The following is a 19,094-nucleotide window of genomic DNA, read 5'->3' as shown; positions in this document are numbered from 1 at the left end:
GAGGAGCAACAGTTAAAAAACAAGATACATTAATTTGAAGACTAATATATTTTTTAATTCTTTTTCCTTTTTCTTACACCCAAATCGAAATGTAAAAGCTTATACGGATTCATAAGCACCCCGGGCGAAACTTACATCTCCTCCCCCGACCTCCTCCCACATAGCGTTCGTTTCTTCTTCTCCCCCCAACTTCCTTTCTCTATTCCGAAGCCATTGCAGCCGTGCTCAACATCCTCCGGCGTTGATCGACGGAGTTCCTCGGTTTGAAAAGCAGCAAACTTGACTCGAGAACATCTACAAAAGTACCTTCCTCATGCTCTTCATTTTAAATTTTCTTTATTTTCTCAGCGTTGATTTTAAATCCGGGTGTGATTCGGAATCATCTGGTCGCGCGGTCTCCCCCACTCGCCAGCGCGTTCTCGATCTTTTAGGTCTCCTCGCTCCTCCTCCCACCCGCCGCCCTTCATTCGCCGATCGCTTCCGCCGCCGATATCCCTTCCTCCACCTCGCCCCCAGCTAGTGAGTGTATCTCCCTGCTCCTGTTGGTAATCCTATGACGTGTTTTCAATTTGCTCTCCTCTGCTTATTCCAGTCGTTCCAACAATGGGGTGTGGTTCGTTGTTTCACTAAAATCCTCTGTTTGAATTATTCGTCGGGTCTAGTTTCCAATGTTTTAATGCTACCGTTCTTAACTAGTCTCTACAAGTGTTTTATTCGAATTTATATTGAATAGTTAAGTCTTCCGAGTGGTCATAATTGAGTTGGTTATAATGATCATGGACAGAGTTATTAAAGTGTTATAAAAATTAAATCTTAACAAAATCAACTTGAGAAATAATTCCTTCACATCATGACTAACTATAATTTTTTGTTTTACCTTTTCACATATAGTTGCATAGGGATCAATCGTTAATAAAAGCCGCATATAATTTGGTTTAGGGATTTATTTCTAGCTTTAACCAAAACTAGACTGTAGTAGCAAGGTCTATTAAAAAAAATCCTTTTAATTTTTTCCATTTCATATTATAATATTTTTAATATCAAATAATGTTAACATCATTTTTATTAAAATAATCATATTAAAACAGTTTAAATTCATATATAAAATATTTTTAATATTTAAGTAGTTATGATAAAACTAACTCTAGCTATATTGAATAATTTTAATTAATATTAAAATATTTTATTAATAAATAAATTTTGATCAAAATTGTGCAATAGTGCTGGATGATGGATCCAAAAAGATGTCTTGGCATGAAAAAAATAACGTTCGATCTCATCTTATTTTATTTTATTTTCATTTTGAGATGATGGAAATAGAAGGTGTTTTTTGTATTTTACAATTTTAAATTATGTAATTCCTATTGCACTTTTTGTAATTTTTCATAACATTCTATAAAATAATATTCACATTTTAATTAAAAAAATATATAACAATCTCTAACTGCGACAATAATTTCAGATAAACGGCTTCCTTCATCGATAAATTTGAATTAAAAAATAAATACTTCTCTCATATAATTAAAATAGAGATTTTCAGTTATAATTAATATTTTCTTCTCGTCTTAAATAGAGACTGTCAGTAATTTTAGAAACAGATTAAAACTGAACCATTTCAAGCTACTGTTCGTTTTTATAAACTAAAATTTTAAAAATGTAAAGCATCTCTTAAAATAAATAAATATTTCCATTGATTTTAAAAATATAAACATTCCTTTTTCTAAAATAGTGTTCATTATACCGATATGTGGATCAGCCGGTCCGAAACGTTTCCGATTTATTTGTGTATCGGTAACATCAGTGATGGCTACTCCCCGGTCGCATTTCTTCCACCCCATTTCTCCCCGCGCGCTTATAGGGTTCCGCTCGGTCAGATCTAGGCACTAGCCTTCAGATCCACTCTCTGCCTACGCCGGCCGCCGGGACCTAACCGATTCCAACTCCAGCTGCCATGGCTGCGGCCAACGCACCCATCGCGATGCAGGAGGTCTTGACGGTGAGTCTTCTCCTATTCCCCATCTCGAGTCCGATCTGAGAAGAAGGTTAATGATTCTGGGTGAATTCGTGGAGGATATTTTAGTGACTTTCGGATCTGTTGGACTGGATGTTGATCTGTTGAAATTTCTCTGCAGTTTATAATTCATGTATTTCGAGTTCTTATGTTTGTGGTCTTCTTCAGCTTCCAAGCATCGGGATCAATCCTCAGTTCATCACGTTCACGCATGTCACAATGGAATCGGACAAGTATATATGCGTCAGGGAAACCGCTCCGCAGAATAGCGTCGTTATTGTCGATATGAACATGCCGATGCAACCTTTGAGGAGACCGATCACTGCAGATTCCGCTTTGATGAATCCCAACAGCAGAATTCTTGCTCTTAAAGGTATTTATGTCGGATCGTTTATATCTTCTCACACACTTTTAGGTCCATCAACTTGATCACCTGAGCAGAGAACCTATAGATTAATTTACTATTGACTTGCTCATTTGATCTCTACTCGGAGCTGTTTTAATTATTTCATTAAGTAAACAATTGAGTGACTATCAAAGGTTAGACTCTGCTCTAAGCTGTCGGAAACAGTATACTTACCCCTTGACTTTGTTCGATCTAGTTGAGAGTTTAACTGACTATCAGTCCTAATTCTGCTTGATCTGTGAATTTTTTGGCGTATTTGATTTATTGAAATGCTATTTATCATGTATATTATCCAAAATAGGCCATTTAAATCAGCTTTAGAACCAACAATAAATATGACAACTTTTGATAAGGACAAATTGCATTTACATGGATAGCAAGACGGTTGGCCACCATAGTTGAATACCTACCTATTGAGGAAGCATAGTTCAGCATTTCGATCTTACAAGGCTCTAGAGGGAGGAAGAATGAAAGGGGCTGGGTTGTTGGTGGCATCTGTTAATTGGGTTTCAAGATTCTATGTTCAATTTCTCTGGAGTAGGTTTTCTAGATGACTACGAGTCCATGGCGTTATCCCTGTACTTGTAATTTCCTTACTTTTTTCCCATTATAGCTTAACTTTAGAATACTATGTTGTCTTGTTAGAATAAGAACACTAATATATTGTTTATTTTATGTGGTTTCACTTCCTGTGTTGTAATGATACATTTGTTCTCATTTTGTAAGCATATTAAGATAATACATGAAAAATGAGACTTCTGAGGTAAAATTATATAATCGAGAAATTATGATAAGTGTCAAATATGATTTTGAATACTATTTACATTTAAGAAGGCTCTGAATTTATGAAACCAACATATACCTTGTCTTGAATCTGAACTAACTTCCATCCTTCTAAGGTAGCTTTTCTTAATAAGAATATGGTGATGTTTCTGTTTGCTGTTTCAACTTGGAGTTTTTGAACAATGGTTCTAGTAATAACTGCTTTCACTCAACTCTTTTTATTTTTCGACTGACTAATTTTCATGCTTTTCCAATTGGGTCTTGATTGAATGACACCGTTAATTCACCAAGGTTGAAATTGGAAGTTAATAGTAAGTTGTTTAACCTCAATTTATGTATGAGCATTCGATCTCTTCTTACACTTGTGTAACCGATTTGTAGCATTTTTTCCTTTAAAGAATGCCTCTATGGTGTATCTCATATCTTGTGAAATTCAAATGACTCTAGTAGTCTAGTGATTTAGATATAGTAGTAAGATAATAGCTATTCAGCATAAGAGAAATAATGTTATCCTTACTCTTCTCTGCAGGTTTTTTTAAGTTACATAATCTTCATAAAATGCTTTGGTCGTGGTGTTTAACAAATAAAGAATTTATTTCCATTCCAATGATTCTGCTATATTCTCATATGCTGATGCTAGATGTGTTAACTATGTATTCCAACTAGCTATATATCTTGTGAACGTTTTACTTCTTGGTTGGTGTCACTACAAATGTGTGTGTGTGTGTTTTAACTTTTCTTGTTTATTTTTGTAATGTGAACATTGTTAAGTTAGCAATAATATGTATGTTAGATTCTTGGAAAATCAATTTGTTCAAACATAGAGGTCACATGGTTCTTCTCCTAAGTTTGTCAAACATGCATGGACTGCTCCCTGCTTGTTTTTTTCTTGCTATGTACCAATAACTAACCTGTTTAACTTGCAGCTCAAATTCCTGGAACCACTCAGGATCACTTGCAGGTGTTCAATATTGAGGCAAAGACTAAAATCAAATCTCACCAGATGACTGAACCAGTAAACATCTGATTTGAATATTCTTTTTATCAGGCTATTAATTCTTCTTTTTGTGGTGTTCCTTGCTAATTTTTCTACTAATTTGCAAAATTTTCAGGTTGTATTTTGGAAGTGGATCACCTCAAAGATGTTGGGTCTGATTACACAAACTTCTGTATATCATTGGTCAATTGAAGGTTATCCATTGATTACTTAATTTGCTTATTATATTGTCCTAAGGGTTGCATAATAGTTCCTGAAGGTGATATTTGAGCTATCATCACGAGTGCATTGCAGGTGAATCGGAGCCTGTTAAGGTGTTTGATCGTGCAGCTAATTTGATGAACAATCAGATAATTAACTATAGATGTGACTCCTCAGAGAAATGGCTGGTTCTTATTGGAATTGCTCCTGGTTCTCCAGAGGTATTCTTTATTTGATTGTTCTGATGCTTATGTGGTTTGTGAAACTTCCTAATTTGTATGGCAGTTTATGGTGAGTATTACTTTGTAAGTTTATGATGATTAACATTTATAGTGGTTGCGTGCATGTGAGTGCATATATATGTGTGTGAAATTACTTTTTAAATTTTGAATGATCATAACTGGGGACACATGGAATAACATCTTGTCCTTTTTTCTAAAGCATGATATTTACAGTAATAAGGTGGAAATGCATTGATAATTGCTAACATTTAAATTGATTATTTGATCTTGTTCATAGAAACTGCATGATAATTGACTTAAAGGGGAAAAAATGAAACTACAAATTGTGCAAGTATGATGGAGATTCTCCTGCTTCAGGAGGTTCTATTAAAGTAGTTTTGTATTATTGAAGTTGAATGCTCAATGCCTATACCAGAGCATTTAAACTTCATATTCTACCTGTGTCAAAAAAAAAAGAAGCTAGACCATGCATTCGAGTCATAAGGGGTGTGAGGGTGTGTTGAAGGTAGAATGCTTTACGTCTATTTGGCCAACAAGGAAAATAACAGTGTTCCATTAGATAAATTTGTTCCTTTTTAAACAGCTCAAACTTTTGGATAAATGGTTTGCCAATCAACTTTAACCTATATAACACACAAAGGAGATAATAGATGATAAAAAGGATGATTGGAGAGAAGGAAAAAAAGAGAGAACAATAGAATCCATAACGTTGTGGTCCATTCTTTACAATGTGCAAGATCTTTGATTTGCTTCTGACAATTTGAGCAAAAATATAATGTTCTCGTATTTGTACAACATCCACCTATAATAGAATATTGAATCTAAGGATCTGTTTACCATCGAGGGCAAAACCAGGAGGGAAGAATGGAAAGCAAGAAAGAGAAATGGGAAAGAAAGGGGGAAAATGTTTAACCTGATAAAAAGGAAGGGACAGAAATCGGGAAAAAATTACTATGTTAGCCGGCCTTGCTTCTTCACTTCCTTCTTATTGGACACTTCGCTCTCATTGCTCTCTCACTAGGGCTGGAACTGCAATCCACACTCTCACCGACTCTTGTACCCCACCCCTGCTGGCTTGGAATTGCCGGCTGCCCTCTCGTTGACACTCAAACCCCACCTGTTCACTCTCTTGCATGGGCTGAAAAACTGATGCTTGCCTGCCAAAGCTTGGAGCCATTGATTGCCTCTTGCTGAGACTTGAAGTCCACCTCCACTCAAGATCAATGCAGCGGTCATTGTCTTCATGTGAGGCTTGAAGCCCACCTTCACTCGTGAGGTCGAGTCTATAGTTGGCTCTTCATGTGCATCTGTGATTGGGGCAAGGGGAAGGGCAAATCTGAACTTTCCACTAGGTTTCTGCAGATGAATGAGGTTTCCTCCCAATTTTGGGCAGACAATTTGGAAACAAACTGACTCCGCAGAAACCCTTTCAAATCCCCATGGAAAATGGGGTATAAAATAAAAAAAATACAAATTGATTTTATGTTATTTGACATTTTTCTTCTGAAGAGAAACGAGTAGCCTAATATTAACATCCGTTTGTTCTCTGTAGTTCTGTTCATTAATTTCTGGAAACACTTAGTGTCTTCTGGGGTGATGTTGAATTAACTAAGCGGAGAGCATTTTACTCTTTCTTGTTTTGTATGACTTCTTTGTTGTCCATTAATATACAGTAAATTAATTTTTTTCTATTTTCAAAGGATTCAGTAATGCACTTTATTATTAATGAATTTATTGAATGTTGATTGCAGAAACCACAGCTGGTGAAAGGAAATATGCAGCTCTTTTCTGTCGATCAGCAGCGCAGTCAGGCACTCGAAGCACATGCTGCATCATTTACCACATTTAAGGTTTGTTTTTCTACTTTTCACTTGTTCCATGATCTTCTCACTGGTTACTGCTACTTATATTCATTTATTTCAAGTTTTCTGATCTGTTTTTGATTCAGCTTTTTGTTCTCATCTATTTCATTTTTTTTCTGGATGTTCTTGACTTCACTTTCCCCCCTATAGGTGTTTGGAAATGAGAACCCCTCCATTCTTATTTCATTTGCGTCAAAGACTATTAATGCAGGACAAATTACTTCAAAGTTACATGTCATCGAACTTGGAGCCCAACCAGGTACCTTGATTATGCAGTCATTGAGATCAGTTTTTATAGTTTAAGCTTTTTGCAAGAATGCTTCATATTGAAGAGGAAAATTTTTCTAAACCTTTTACCTGAGTAATTGGATTGAAAATAATATTCATGAAAAATACTGATAAATACTATTATATTATTTGTATATGAGCTAGAATTACATACAGTACAAGCAGAAACAATCTCTATTTTATTTTTTAATTTGGAATTCAGGGACCATTATTCTGAGTTGTCTTCTTTCATTGTGACGGCTCTTGTGTGACTGAGAAGCATGCAAATATTTTATTCTGGAGCTTAATTTTTAAGAATCTTAACAAATACAATAATGAATGATTGTTGCTACAATAAGCGATCAAGAGAAGCAGAAGTAGTAGGGCCAAACTGTGTCTTTAGAAAACTGAGAAACAAATTAAATTAGAAAATTCATATCTGAATAATTACACATTTTCATTTGGCATCTTAACTCTTTTATTTCAACTCTTCTTCCTTGTGAAATATGATCTCTTTCAGGAAAGTCAGGATTTACCAAGAAGCAAGCAGATCTCTTCTTCCCACCAGATTTCGCAGATGACTTTCCTGTAGCAATGCAGGTAATGATAATACAATCTCCATCAAATATCTTTCCATTATAATCAAGTATTTTTTTTGTATCTTTCTGATTGAATTATGGCTCATTTTTGGCAGATCTCTCAAAAATACAGCTTGATATATGTTATTACAAAGCTTGGTTTGTTGTTTGTTTATGATCTGGAAACTGCATCTGCGGTTTATAGGAATCGAATCAGCCCAGATCCTATATTTCTCACCTCAGAAGCTCCAAGTGTTGGTGGGTTTTATGCAGTCAATAGGAGGGGTCAGGTTCTACGGGCGACTGTAAATGAATCGACTATTATTCCGTTTATCAGTGGCCAAGTGTGTCCACCTGTCTGCATTTTCTTTGATTTTTTAATTTTTCACTTTTATTAGATTATTATTAACATTCATGTATCATACTTTATTAGCTAAACAATCTGGAGCTTGCTGTTAACCTTGCAAAACGGGGAAATCTTCCTGGGGCAGAAAATTTGGTAAACTTAAGTTTTTACTTTAGTACCTGTATGTATATATTTCTCTTCATTTGCATTTACTGCAAATCCACCAATGTATATTTCTTGCCTATACTGAACCTCTATGTCATGCTTTATCTTAGTTGTCTTGTGGCATCTATAAAATTACCATTGGATTTAAATAATCAGTCTCTTGAAATTCATCACTGAATGAATATCCTGGAGCTATCATTATTCTTCATTGTTTCCTGTAGATATTTATTAATTTTCTTTTTGCTGCAACAAAAAAGTTGAAACATAATCCTGAAACATGGTAATTGCATATAAACCAGAGAATTTTTTATGACTTTGATTTACTGGTTGCAATCAAAGAATTTTGAGTGGAATTTGCTGCAATAACAGATATCATTGTACAAATTACTATCATGATAGATTATCATGTTAGAAATAATGGTAATCCTGCATTCGGGCCGGGCATTTGTTCTGTAGTAATGTTTTTCAAAATCTATTAGAAATATTTCTTTGATGTATGTCTGAGATGATTATTGATTTGATTTCTATAGGTATAAATAAGTAATAATTTTAGAAAAAAGAAATTATTACAGACATACATATACATACAGGTTTTGGCTGTATTAGAAAACATACATATCATGATGTATGTCTGAGATTTCTATTGATTTGATTCAACATAAAATTCTAGTATTCTTTTATTAAGGTTTTGGCTTTATTTGAAAACTTGAAACACTGACTCTACTCAAATCTCATCATCATCATAATTCACTCAATAAAAAAAAATAAACAAATGCATTTGATTGCTGGAACTAAAGTAGCTAAAAAATATATAAATGAGAAAAAATTGAAAAAAAAACTTAAATTGAGACCTAGAAAGTTATAGGCATAGTTTAAAGCATGTTGTAAGTTCATTTTTTTATCCAAGAGGAGAAGAAAGATTTATTGGATTGCTAAAAGCTAGAGAAAGGAACAGAGGATTAGATAATATTAGCTGCATAAAGTTTTTTTTTTTTGATGTGAGATATATTAGAATTGTTATGATTCATGATGAGTGAATTCACTTAGTATTTATGCAAAAATTGTTAATTCTTTTGTTTAGCATTCTTCTTTGCCCTTAATTCTTATTTCAATATAGCATAATTAAGTATAATATTTCACTTTTGTTAACCACTTTTTTTTTTTTAAAAATTCGCTTTTTTGAAATTTTTTCCACAATCCTACCAATCCAACCCATTTGATATGATTGATACTTATATTTACTGCACACTATGGTAGCTCCAATTTATGCTAAAATGAGAAAGAAAATAGTAGGATGTTGAACATATTCAAGAACGACCAACATATTTTATAATTAGATAAGTTAGGATGACAAAAGTAAAAGTGTCAAGGATATCGGTTAACATGGTTTAAAATCTTGTGTCGTACCGGGTAGCACAGGAGAAACATTTCATTCGGCTCGTTGATCGGTACAACGCAGAGATTGGCATGCCCTATAGAGGCATTGCGCGACCTCCGCGGTAGGGCCGGAGGGGTCGCACGACCTGCGACCACGTCGGAGGGGTCGTGCGACTCCTGTGGCCGCGCCAGAGGGTCGTGCGATTGCTGATTGGGCTGCGTCGGTGTCGCGAGGTTAATTTTTAATTAAAATTTAGTTTAATAATTTCAATTAACTCCTTGTTATAGCAGGGATAATCTAAATAGATTTAATCAAACCCTAATAAAACTATTCTATTAACTTTATGTATATATATTATTTATTTTAATTCTAAAAATATATAATAAAATTTATTTATTTATCATATCAGATATCTTCTTTTTTTTTTTAATTTTATTTTTTTTCATATTTTTATTTTTTAAAAATATTTAAAGTTTAATTTTTATTAATATATTTTATATTAAAAAATACTGAAACCATATCGACACAGCACGATATGGTACCAAAATCATATTGTTCTGGTCATAAACCGAAACTCCGATATGGTTTGAAATTTTAAACCATGGTGGTTAACATAATTAAAAGTGATAAGAGATGAATCTTACTATTGATATAGTCTTGCATGGAGTTCAATGGAGGATAAATTCCATGACAGATGGGAGTAACATGGCATAATGTTTACGTTTTGAAAATATTTCTGAAACATATCCAAAATTTAGATATATGAACTTGATCTGACCCATTTTAGTCTGGAATTTCAATGATCAACTCAAAATATATGTATGGATAACGTTTCTTCATTAATCATGAGGTGAATTCTTCCCTTTTAACTGTTCCCATTGGTTGCATTTAGAACTTCTATAGAGTGCCAAGCTTTATGATGTTTATTATAACTTGTATTTATGAGAAGATTTGTATTTTAATACTTAACTCTCATGTACTGCAGATATACCTGTATTCGAAATATTTTTTCTTTTATTTTATTCTTGTCTACAATGGAGATAACTGGAATGATGATTGATGATTCTCTTCTGTTTTTATCACCTCATGTTTTATTTTATTTTGCATTCACTCATTCTGAGAATTGTCATGAAGTTTCTATAACTACATATGGTTGTGTTTACAGGTTGTGCAGAGGTTTCAAGAACTTTTTTCCCAGACAAAATATAAGGAAGCTGCTGAACTTGCTGCAGAATCTCCACAAGGAATACTTCGAACTCCTGAGACTGTTGCAAAATTTCAGGTCATTTTCTAATATTTCTTTATTATGTATCTATTCATTGATTTATTATTGAAGGATGCTCTTGAATTCATGTTAGTTAATGTTTGGGGTTCTTTTCTGTGCAAAAATAAATATTTTCCTCTTGTCAATATATTTGTCATGTGCCTTTTACTAGGGGATTCAGCAATAATGTTGGTATTGCTGTACTTTGCAGAGTGTTCCTGTCCAGCCTGGGCAGACACCGCCATTGTTGCAGTATTTTGGAACATTGTTAACAAGAGGAAAGCTTAATGCCTTTGAATCTTTGGAGCTATCTCGACTTGTTGTCAACCAGAACAAAAAGAACCTATTGGAGAATTGGTTGGCTGAAGACAAGCTTGAATGTAGCGAAGAACTTGGGGATCTTGTCAAGGTAATTATTATTATATACTGAAGCATTTGAAGGATTAGCAATTAAAACTGCTAAAGTAGCATAAACAGTGCAATGCAATTTTGTAATATTTAGGGAAATGTATCTCTGAAGTCTGAATACTAATAACTGTTTTGCTGTAGACTGTGGATAACGATCTTGCACTGAAAATTTATATAAAAGCAAGGGTCACACCAAAAGTTGTTGCTGCTTTTGCTGAACGACGAGAATTTGATAAGATTCTTATTTATTCGAAGCAGGTAAAATTTTGTTGCTGCAGACTGTCCAAGATATCCAATTAGACTACCGATTTTTCACTATTGTACTCCTTGGTTTATAAAAATAAGACCTATAAATCTATTGTGTGATTCTAGATAATAGTTTGACTTAACTAATTTGTTACTGATTGCAGGTTGGTTATACACCAGATTATCTTTTCCTCCTCCAGACAATTCTCAGGACAGATCCTCAGGTAAGAGTTTGTTCCTGTGATTTTTTAAATAAATTGCACAGATGACTCTGTTGTGACATAATGATTCAGAATCTTACTGCAGTACTTTATATAATATTTTCTTGATGTGGATAAACTTACCCATCAATCCTAGAGGTATTTGGATGGGTGATACATGTACTTTGAGATGTCAACAGTGAGAATGGGGTTCAATTTGCACTCACCGAACTTGTTCAATGAGAAGCTAACATGTGTCCTGATGTTTCTCAGCTAACAGTTCAAAATCGTTACAAGTACTGACTGGATCCACCTAGATAACTTGGCCTCATTGGATTGCCATTCACTTTGAGGCCTACAAAAAGATCCCCAAAAGCCACTTTGCCCTGCTCTAGAGCCAAAATTTATCTCAGCCCTTATATCTAGCACCTATTTAATGGCCATTCACCCCCAGCGCATTGCTCGGCTTCAACTCAACATAACTCATACCAATCAAACTTCAGGCAATGCAACTAACCCTAACCTAACTCTCCACCCATTTCAACTGAGCTATGAGAAGTCACCAAATTGCACCTATCTCTTCATTGAAGCTGGTTGAGTTCCTCCCATCCTAATCTCCTCTAGCCAACTTTCCAAATTGTGGTCTGAATTAGTTAGTGCAACTAGTAGATTTCTACATTTGTTATATTTTTTAGCATCACATTTCTAATTTTTCTATTAGTTCTCGTCGCCACATTTATATTCCACCCAATTTCTTTCAGGGAGCAGTCAATTTTGCTCTTATGATGTCTCAAATGGAGGGTGGTTGTCCTGTTGATTACAATACAATTACAGATCTTTTTCTTCAGGTTCATATGCTTTCCTTTCTAATTACAATGTTCCCTTTATAGTTATAGTGTTCTGCAAAAATTTCATATGCTATTTATTAGCAGAGATCACAGGACAATGATAGTCAAGTTTTGTTGTTTTAATTTTCTTCTAGAATTCATTAATTTGCTTAGATGGTCTGTTATGCTTCTGTTAGAGAAATCTGATTCGAGAAGCAACAGCTTTCCTTTTAGATGTCTTGAAGCCAAATTTACCTGAGCACGCTTTTCTTCAAACCAAGGTAACTCTTAGTTTTCAAACTGTGCAGTATTCATTTTTAACTCTTTTTTATTGACCTGTAAATTATCGCAGGTTTTAGAGATCAATTTGGTGACTTATCCAAATGTTGCAGATGCTATATTGGCCAATGGAATGTTTAGCCATTATGACCGTCCTCGGATTGCTCAACTTTGTGAAAAAGCTGGCTTATATATCCGAGCCCTTCAGGTAGAATAATGATGTACAGAGATTATATTTGATGGCTAATATTTTGAGTTGCAGATAAGTAATCAAATGTACTTTTGACTGCAGCACTACTCAGAGTTACCTGATATAAAACGTGTCATCGTGAATACTCATGCCATTGAGCCGCAGGTTCTTTTGCTTACATAATTTTATTTGTTAGCTACGTATATGTTTGAATATTAAGTCAAAATTATCTCATTACAGGCATATGTTGAGAATGCTTACATAATTTATTGGTTAGCTATATATATGTAATTTTATTTGTTAGCTATATATTTGTTTGAATATTAAGTCAGAATTATCTCATGACAGGCTCTTGTTGAGTTCTTTGGAACACTGTCAAGGGAGTGGGCTCTAGAGTGCATGAAAGACCTTTTACTGGTTAATTTGAGAGGGAATCTTCAGATAATTGTGCAGGTACCTTTTTGTGATCAGTAGATGTTTGGGCGTTGCTTTTCTAGTTCCATAACATCCTTCCTTTTTGCAGACTGCTAAGGAATATTCTGAGCAGTTAGGTGTTGATGGCTGTATAAAACTATTTGAGCAATTTAAGTCATATGAAGGTCTTTACTTTTTCTTGGGTTCTTATTTGAGCTCCAGGTACTTCTTGAGACTCGAACTGTTCGGGGATTATACTTTGCAAACATGACAAGAATGTTGATTTTTTCTTCAATATTTTCTTTGCATTGAAATAGTGAAGATCCAGATATACATTTCAAATATATTGAGGCCGCAGCAAAAACTGGACAATTAAAGGAGGTCGAACGTGTGACAAGAGAATCCAACTTCTATGACCCTGAGAAAACAAAGAATTTTCTGATGGAAGCCAAACTTCCAGATGCAAGGCCTTTGATTAATGTCTGCGATCGTTTTGGTTTTGTGCCCGATTTGACTCATTATTTATACACAAATAACATGCTTCGTTACATTGAAGGTTATGTTCAGAAAGTAAGATATTCCTTTAAGTTGCATTCTTGTGTTATTTTCTGCGTTGTTCCACTAGCTGTAGTTACAGATCTTGAAATTTGAAGCTAATTAATACCGTCATTCATGATTTCTTCTGCTGTTATATTCATAGGTAAACCCAGGAAATGCTCCTTTGGTTGTTGGGCAGCTGCTGGATGATGAATGCCCTGAAGATTTCATTAAAGGTTTGATTCTTTCTGTCCGATCTCTCCTGCCAGTTGAGCCTCTTGTGGCTGAGTGTGAGAAGAGGTATACAGCTTACACCTTATATACACTTAGAAGTAAGTCTTTACAAATTGAATTCTACTTATCACCAAATGGAAATCAGGAATCGTCTACGTTTGCTCACACAATTCCTGGAACATCTTGTAAGTGAGGGGAGCCAGGACGTGCACGTGCATAACGCTCTGGGAAAAATTATTATAGACAGCAACAACAACCCAGAGCATTTTCTTACCACTAACCCCTACTATGATTCACGTGTTGTTGGTAAATATTGTGAAAAACGGGATCCTACACTTGCTGTTGTTGCATACAGACGAGGTCAATGTGATGATGAGCTAATAAATGTCACTAACAAAAACTCATTGTTCAAGCTTCAAGCAAGGTAGGATTTAGTGTTTGTTTAAAGATTACCTTGTTATGGCTCTCTTTATGGTTATGATTCACTGTATTCTTTGGTGGCAGATATGTAGTTGAAAGGATGGATGCTGATCTGTGGGAGAAGGTTCTTCAACCTGAAAATGAATATAGAAGGCAACTTATTGATCAAGTTGTTTCCACTGCCTTGCCTGAGAGCAAGAGCCCAGAGCAAGTCTCTGCAGCTGTTAAAGCCTTCATGACTGCTGATCTTCCACATGAACTTATTGAACTACTTGAGAAAATTGTGCTACAGAATTCTGCCTTTAGTGGAAACTTCAATTTGCAGAACCTGCTGATTTTAACAGCAATCAAAGCTGATCCACCAAGGGTCATGGATTACATTAATAGACTAGATAACTTCGATGGCCCTGCAGTTGGTGAGGTAGCGGTTGAAGCACAACTATATGAGGAAGCTTTTGCCATCTTCAAGAAATTCAACCTAAATGTTCAGGCTGTCAATGTCCTTTTGGACAACATCCAAAGCATAGAGAGAGCTGTTGAGTTTGCCTTCCGTGTTGAGGAAGATGCTGTATGGAGCCAGGTTGCCAAAGCTCAATTACGGGAAGGCTTAGTAAGTGATGCTATTGAGTCTTTCATTCGTGCTGATGATGAAACCCAATTCCATGATGTCATTCGGGCTGCTGGAGATGCCAATGTTTATCATGACCTTGTTAAGTACTTGCTGATGGTTAGGCAGAAGCTTAGAGAGCCAAAAGTGGATGGTGAACTTATATTTGCTTATGCTAAGATTGATAGGCTAGGTGACATTGAGGAATTCATTCTAATGCCAAATGTCGCTAACCTTCAAACTGTTGGAGACCGATTGTTCGAAGATGCTCTTTATGAAGCTGCTAAGATAATATTTGCTTTTATTTCCAACTGGGCCAAATTGGCTAGTACACTAGTTAAGCTGAAACAGTTCCAGGGTGCTGTTGATGCTGCTCGCAAAGCGAATAGCTCGAAGACATGGAAGGAAGTTTGTTTTGCTTGTGTTGACGCCGAGGAGTTCCGCTTGGCCCAAATATGTGGTCTAAATATTATTATTCAGGTAGCCTTTCCTCATATCAACAGTCCCTTCTACTATTTTTGCTAGGCTATTAAGATGTTACTGTATCCTAATTTGTAACTCACGTTTTTTGCCGATGGACTTTTTAGGTGGATGACCTGGAAGAGGTCAGTGAATATTATCAGAACAGAGGTTGCTTCAATGAATTAATTTCCCTCATGGAGAGTGGACTTGGTTTGGAACGTGCACACATGGGCATATTTACAGAATTGGGAGTCCTATATGCTAGATATAGACCAGAGAAACTTATGGAGCACATTAAACTTTTCTCAACCCGTTTGAATATTCCCAAACTTATCCGTGCTTGTGATGAGCAACAGCACTGGAAAGAGCTAACATATTTGTATATACAGTATGATGAATTTGACAATGCTGCCACAACTATTATGAATCATTCTCCAGATGCATGGGATCATATGCAGTTCAAAGATGTTATCGTTAAAGTTGCAAATGTTGAACTCTATTACAAGGCTGTGCATTTCTACTTGCAAGAACATCCTGACCTTATCAATGATGCTTTGCATGTGTTGGCACTTCGCGTGGACCACACTCGTGTTGTAGATATCATGCGAAAGGTGCACATTTTCCTCTAATATTTTTGTTGGTTCACTTCATTTCTTTAGTTTTATTAGAACAGTGAATCAGATTGTTTGGTTTTGGGAACAACCTTAGACCAGGCTGTTATATGTTTTTGAGAACAACTTTTTTAGTTTATGTTAAGGTTAGACAGGAGTTGAATCTCTAATGCTTTATTACTTCAGGCTGGTTACTTGCATCTTGTGAAGCCATACATGGTAGCTGTTCAAAGCAACAATGTGGCTGCTGTTAATGAGGCTTTGAATGAAATTTATGTTGAGGAGGAAGATTATGAAAGATTACGTGAATCAGTCGACTTGCATGACAATTTTGATCAGATAGGCCTTGCACAAAGGGTAAAATATTTGTCATTTTATAACTATGGATGCTCTTGAAATTATCCTCTCTTTTTTTTTTTTTTCAAATCTAGATTGAAAAACATGAGCTTCTTGAGATGCGAAGAATTGCTGCTTATATCTATAAGAAAGCTGGAAGATGGAAGCAATCCATTGCGCTGTCCAAGAAAGACAAACTTTACAAAGATGCAATGGAGACTTGTTCACAGTCTGGTGATCGTGAACTTTCTGAAGAATTGCTTGTTTATTTTATCGAACAGGTAAGCTACTAGTCATGATTATTTGATCTGTAAAGTTATCCTTAAAATGGGTGATTTTTTTTTACTGCAGTTCTGTCTTCATGCTAATTTTTTTATTAGTCTGATTGGTTTCATAACACATGGTTAAAAAGTTTGTAGTAGATTTAAGTTCTAGATATGTAGCAGATTCATAGATGTAGCGTACACAATGGCATAGATATGTGCATCATGGTTATTGGAAGCACTACACCCAAATCATCACACCATGACCTCGTGATGCAACTTTATAGGAAAATACAATTTCAACGTAACAAATACAAATTGCAGTCTCATAATGGGTACTGCAAACTGGTTAATATTTTAACCAGACATATATACAGTTTACCCTTCATAAAATTTCAGAAATGGCCTTTTTTTAAAATCATTTTTCTTAGATATATCCATGGATTTAAATTTTGTACTGTGCCGGTTAGTACATGTGGAATTTACTATTCTACCGACCAACCACAATGATACCATACTGGCATCACAATCACTAGGCGTTGCGACCTTGCGGCGGCTCTCCGTAGGGGTGCGGAGGGTGTCACAACCACATGACGGTCTCCGTAGGATCGTGACGCTCGTGGTTGTTGCTACAATATTTTTTGTTAAGGTTAATTTTTTATTTTTAAATAAATATTTTTTATGATAAATAAACTGATAATTATAAAACTGTTATATAGCTGTTAATTTTATATAATAGTTATAAATATAATATATCATTAATAATAGTCATAAAATATTAAGAATTATTTTACATTTTTAAAATAATTTTAAAATTTAATACAATATTTTATAAAATAATTAAAATTTTTAATATATTTTGAAAATTTAATGTGAATTTAGAATAATCTAAAAAATTTCCAAAATATAATTCTTAAACATTTCAAATACATTTTAAAAAAATTTAAAATTTATAAATACATTAAAAAATAATTTAAAATCATTCAAATAATTTTATAATTATCTTTGAGCTTTCAAATAATTTTATAATTTTAGATTTAGTTTTGAATTTTGAGAATTTACTTATTTTTAAAAAAATAATTTTTAAATTTATACCTTTTTGCAACTGTTGTAAAAATTTAATAGGCATTATCTTATGAGAAAATATTGAAATATAAACTCAACACCTCAACACCTGAAATATAACATCAATAGCAAACATATATAATAATCAAATATTAATAATGTTAATTTTTAATTAATATACATTTATATTTAAAAATAAAATAAGTATTGAAACCATATCAGCACGACATGATATAGATTGAAACCGTATCATTTTGATCAACAACCGAAACTCAACATGGTTTGAAATTTTAATCCTTGATATATCAGGTATGACAAGTTACCACAAAAGCTGCTTATACAGCAAAATTTGGTTTAATGGTTTCTTGATATTATACCAAGTGAATTTATTTGCGCAGCTACTGAACAGTCTGTATTTGCTTATCTAATAAGAATAAACCATGTCAGGCCATTTATATTTATTCTTCAGAAGTTCTAGCTTATGAACTGCTTGGTTTTGTATTACAGGGAAAGAAAGAATGCTTTGCTGCTTGTCTTTTCATTTGTTATGATTTGATCCGTCCTGATGTTGCCCTTGAACTCGCCTGGATCAACAATATAATTGATTTTGCTTTTCCATACTTACTTCAGGTGATCTGCTTTGTCTGCCTAGTTGTTTTAATATACTTCTCTTGGCTATTTATTGGAAAATTTCCATTCAAATGTGTAATCTTGCATGTATGATCTTCACAGTTTATCCGTGAGTACGCTAGTAAAGTTGACGAGCTTGTAAAGGATAAAATTGAATCACAAAATGAGGTGAAAGCGAAAGAAAAAGAAGAAAAGGATTTGGTTGCACAACAGGTGTCCAATGCATTCTTAATTTTCTTGTTTACGTAGCACAAGTCTTTATTTTAACAAGGTTTGAATTATTTTTTTGCAGAATATGTATGCCCAGTTGCTGCCTCTTGCATTACCAGCTCCGCCTGGCATGGGAGGAGGTTATGGACCGCCACCGGTACCTCCAATGGGTGGTATAGGAATGCCACCCATGCCGCCGTTCGGCATGCCACCTATGGGGAGTTACTGAGTGGGGATTGGCACCGCATGTAAACTTGAATTTTAGAATGTATTTGTAGATGCCCCGAGGATAGTAATGAATCAGCATTATAGACTCTTGTTGTTAATGTTGGTGTTTTCAAGCATGTCATTCTTTTGCAGTCATTGACTGCCATAGGCTAAACTGCAGGTTTTGTATTGTAGTTTTTCTTTAAGACGAAATTCGAACAAAAACTTAAGGTTCTTGCTGAATCATGAAATATGATATTTTGTTTGCCATTTGCAATGAAGGATATGATGAACCTACTCTTGTTAATTAATTGAAATTTCTTGTATTCCTGCTCAGGTATTAACAAATTTCTAATAAATCGCATTCTAATCTATGCCAAAGTTCCTATTTCATTTTCATTGGAGTAGTTAATTTTCGTGCAAATTTGCTATTAGGAAATAAACCAAG

The 19,094-nt window shown here is 34.5% G+C and overlaps 1 protein-coding gene across 1 annotated transcript; it reads left to right on the top strand.

The window, feature by feature from the left end:
• The first annotated feature begins 1,850 nt into the window (after positions 1–1,850).
• LOC141848205 (clathrin heavy chain 1-like) lies at positions 1,851–18,957 on the top strand. The gene is made up of 30 exons (XM_074736267.1): positions 1,851–1,996; positions 2,180–2,384; positions 4,127–4,215; positions 4,313–4,391; positions 4,492–4,619; positions 6,392–6,490; positions 6,653–6,761; positions 7,290–7,369; positions 7,464–7,691; positions 7,781–7,846; positions 10,402–10,518; positions 10,712–10,909; positions 11,050–11,166; positions 11,319–11,378; positions 12,116–12,202; positions 12,379–12,462; positions 12,534–12,668; positions 12,753–12,815; positions 12,999–13,103; positions 13,174–13,286; positions 13,382–13,634; positions 13,765–13,901; positions 13,981–14,259; positions 14,340–15,342; positions 15,450–15,935; positions 16,122–16,292; positions 16,367–16,552; positions 18,107–18,229; positions 18,332–18,442; positions 18,522–18,957. Exons 1-30 carry the CDS (start codon positions 1,952–1,954, stop codon positions 18,666–18,668), a joined length of 5,103 nt encoding a protein of 1,700 aa, XP_074592368.1. The 5' UTR covers positions 1,851–1,951; the 3' UTR covers positions 18,669–18,957.
• The last annotated feature ends 137 nt before the right edge of the window (positions 18,958–19,094 follow it).

Source organism: Curcuma longa, chromosome 17 (assembly GCF_044706935.1).
Source record: "Curcuma longa cultivar G26 ecotype Majalengka, Jawa Barat chromosome 17, ITB_CL_G26_1.1, whole genome shotgun sequence".
NCBI classification, from domain to species: Eukaryota; Viridiplantae; Streptophyta; class Magnoliopsida; order Zingiberales; family Zingiberaceae; genus Curcuma; species Curcuma longa.
This window is presented reverse-complemented; position numbering and strand designations above follow the sequence as displayed.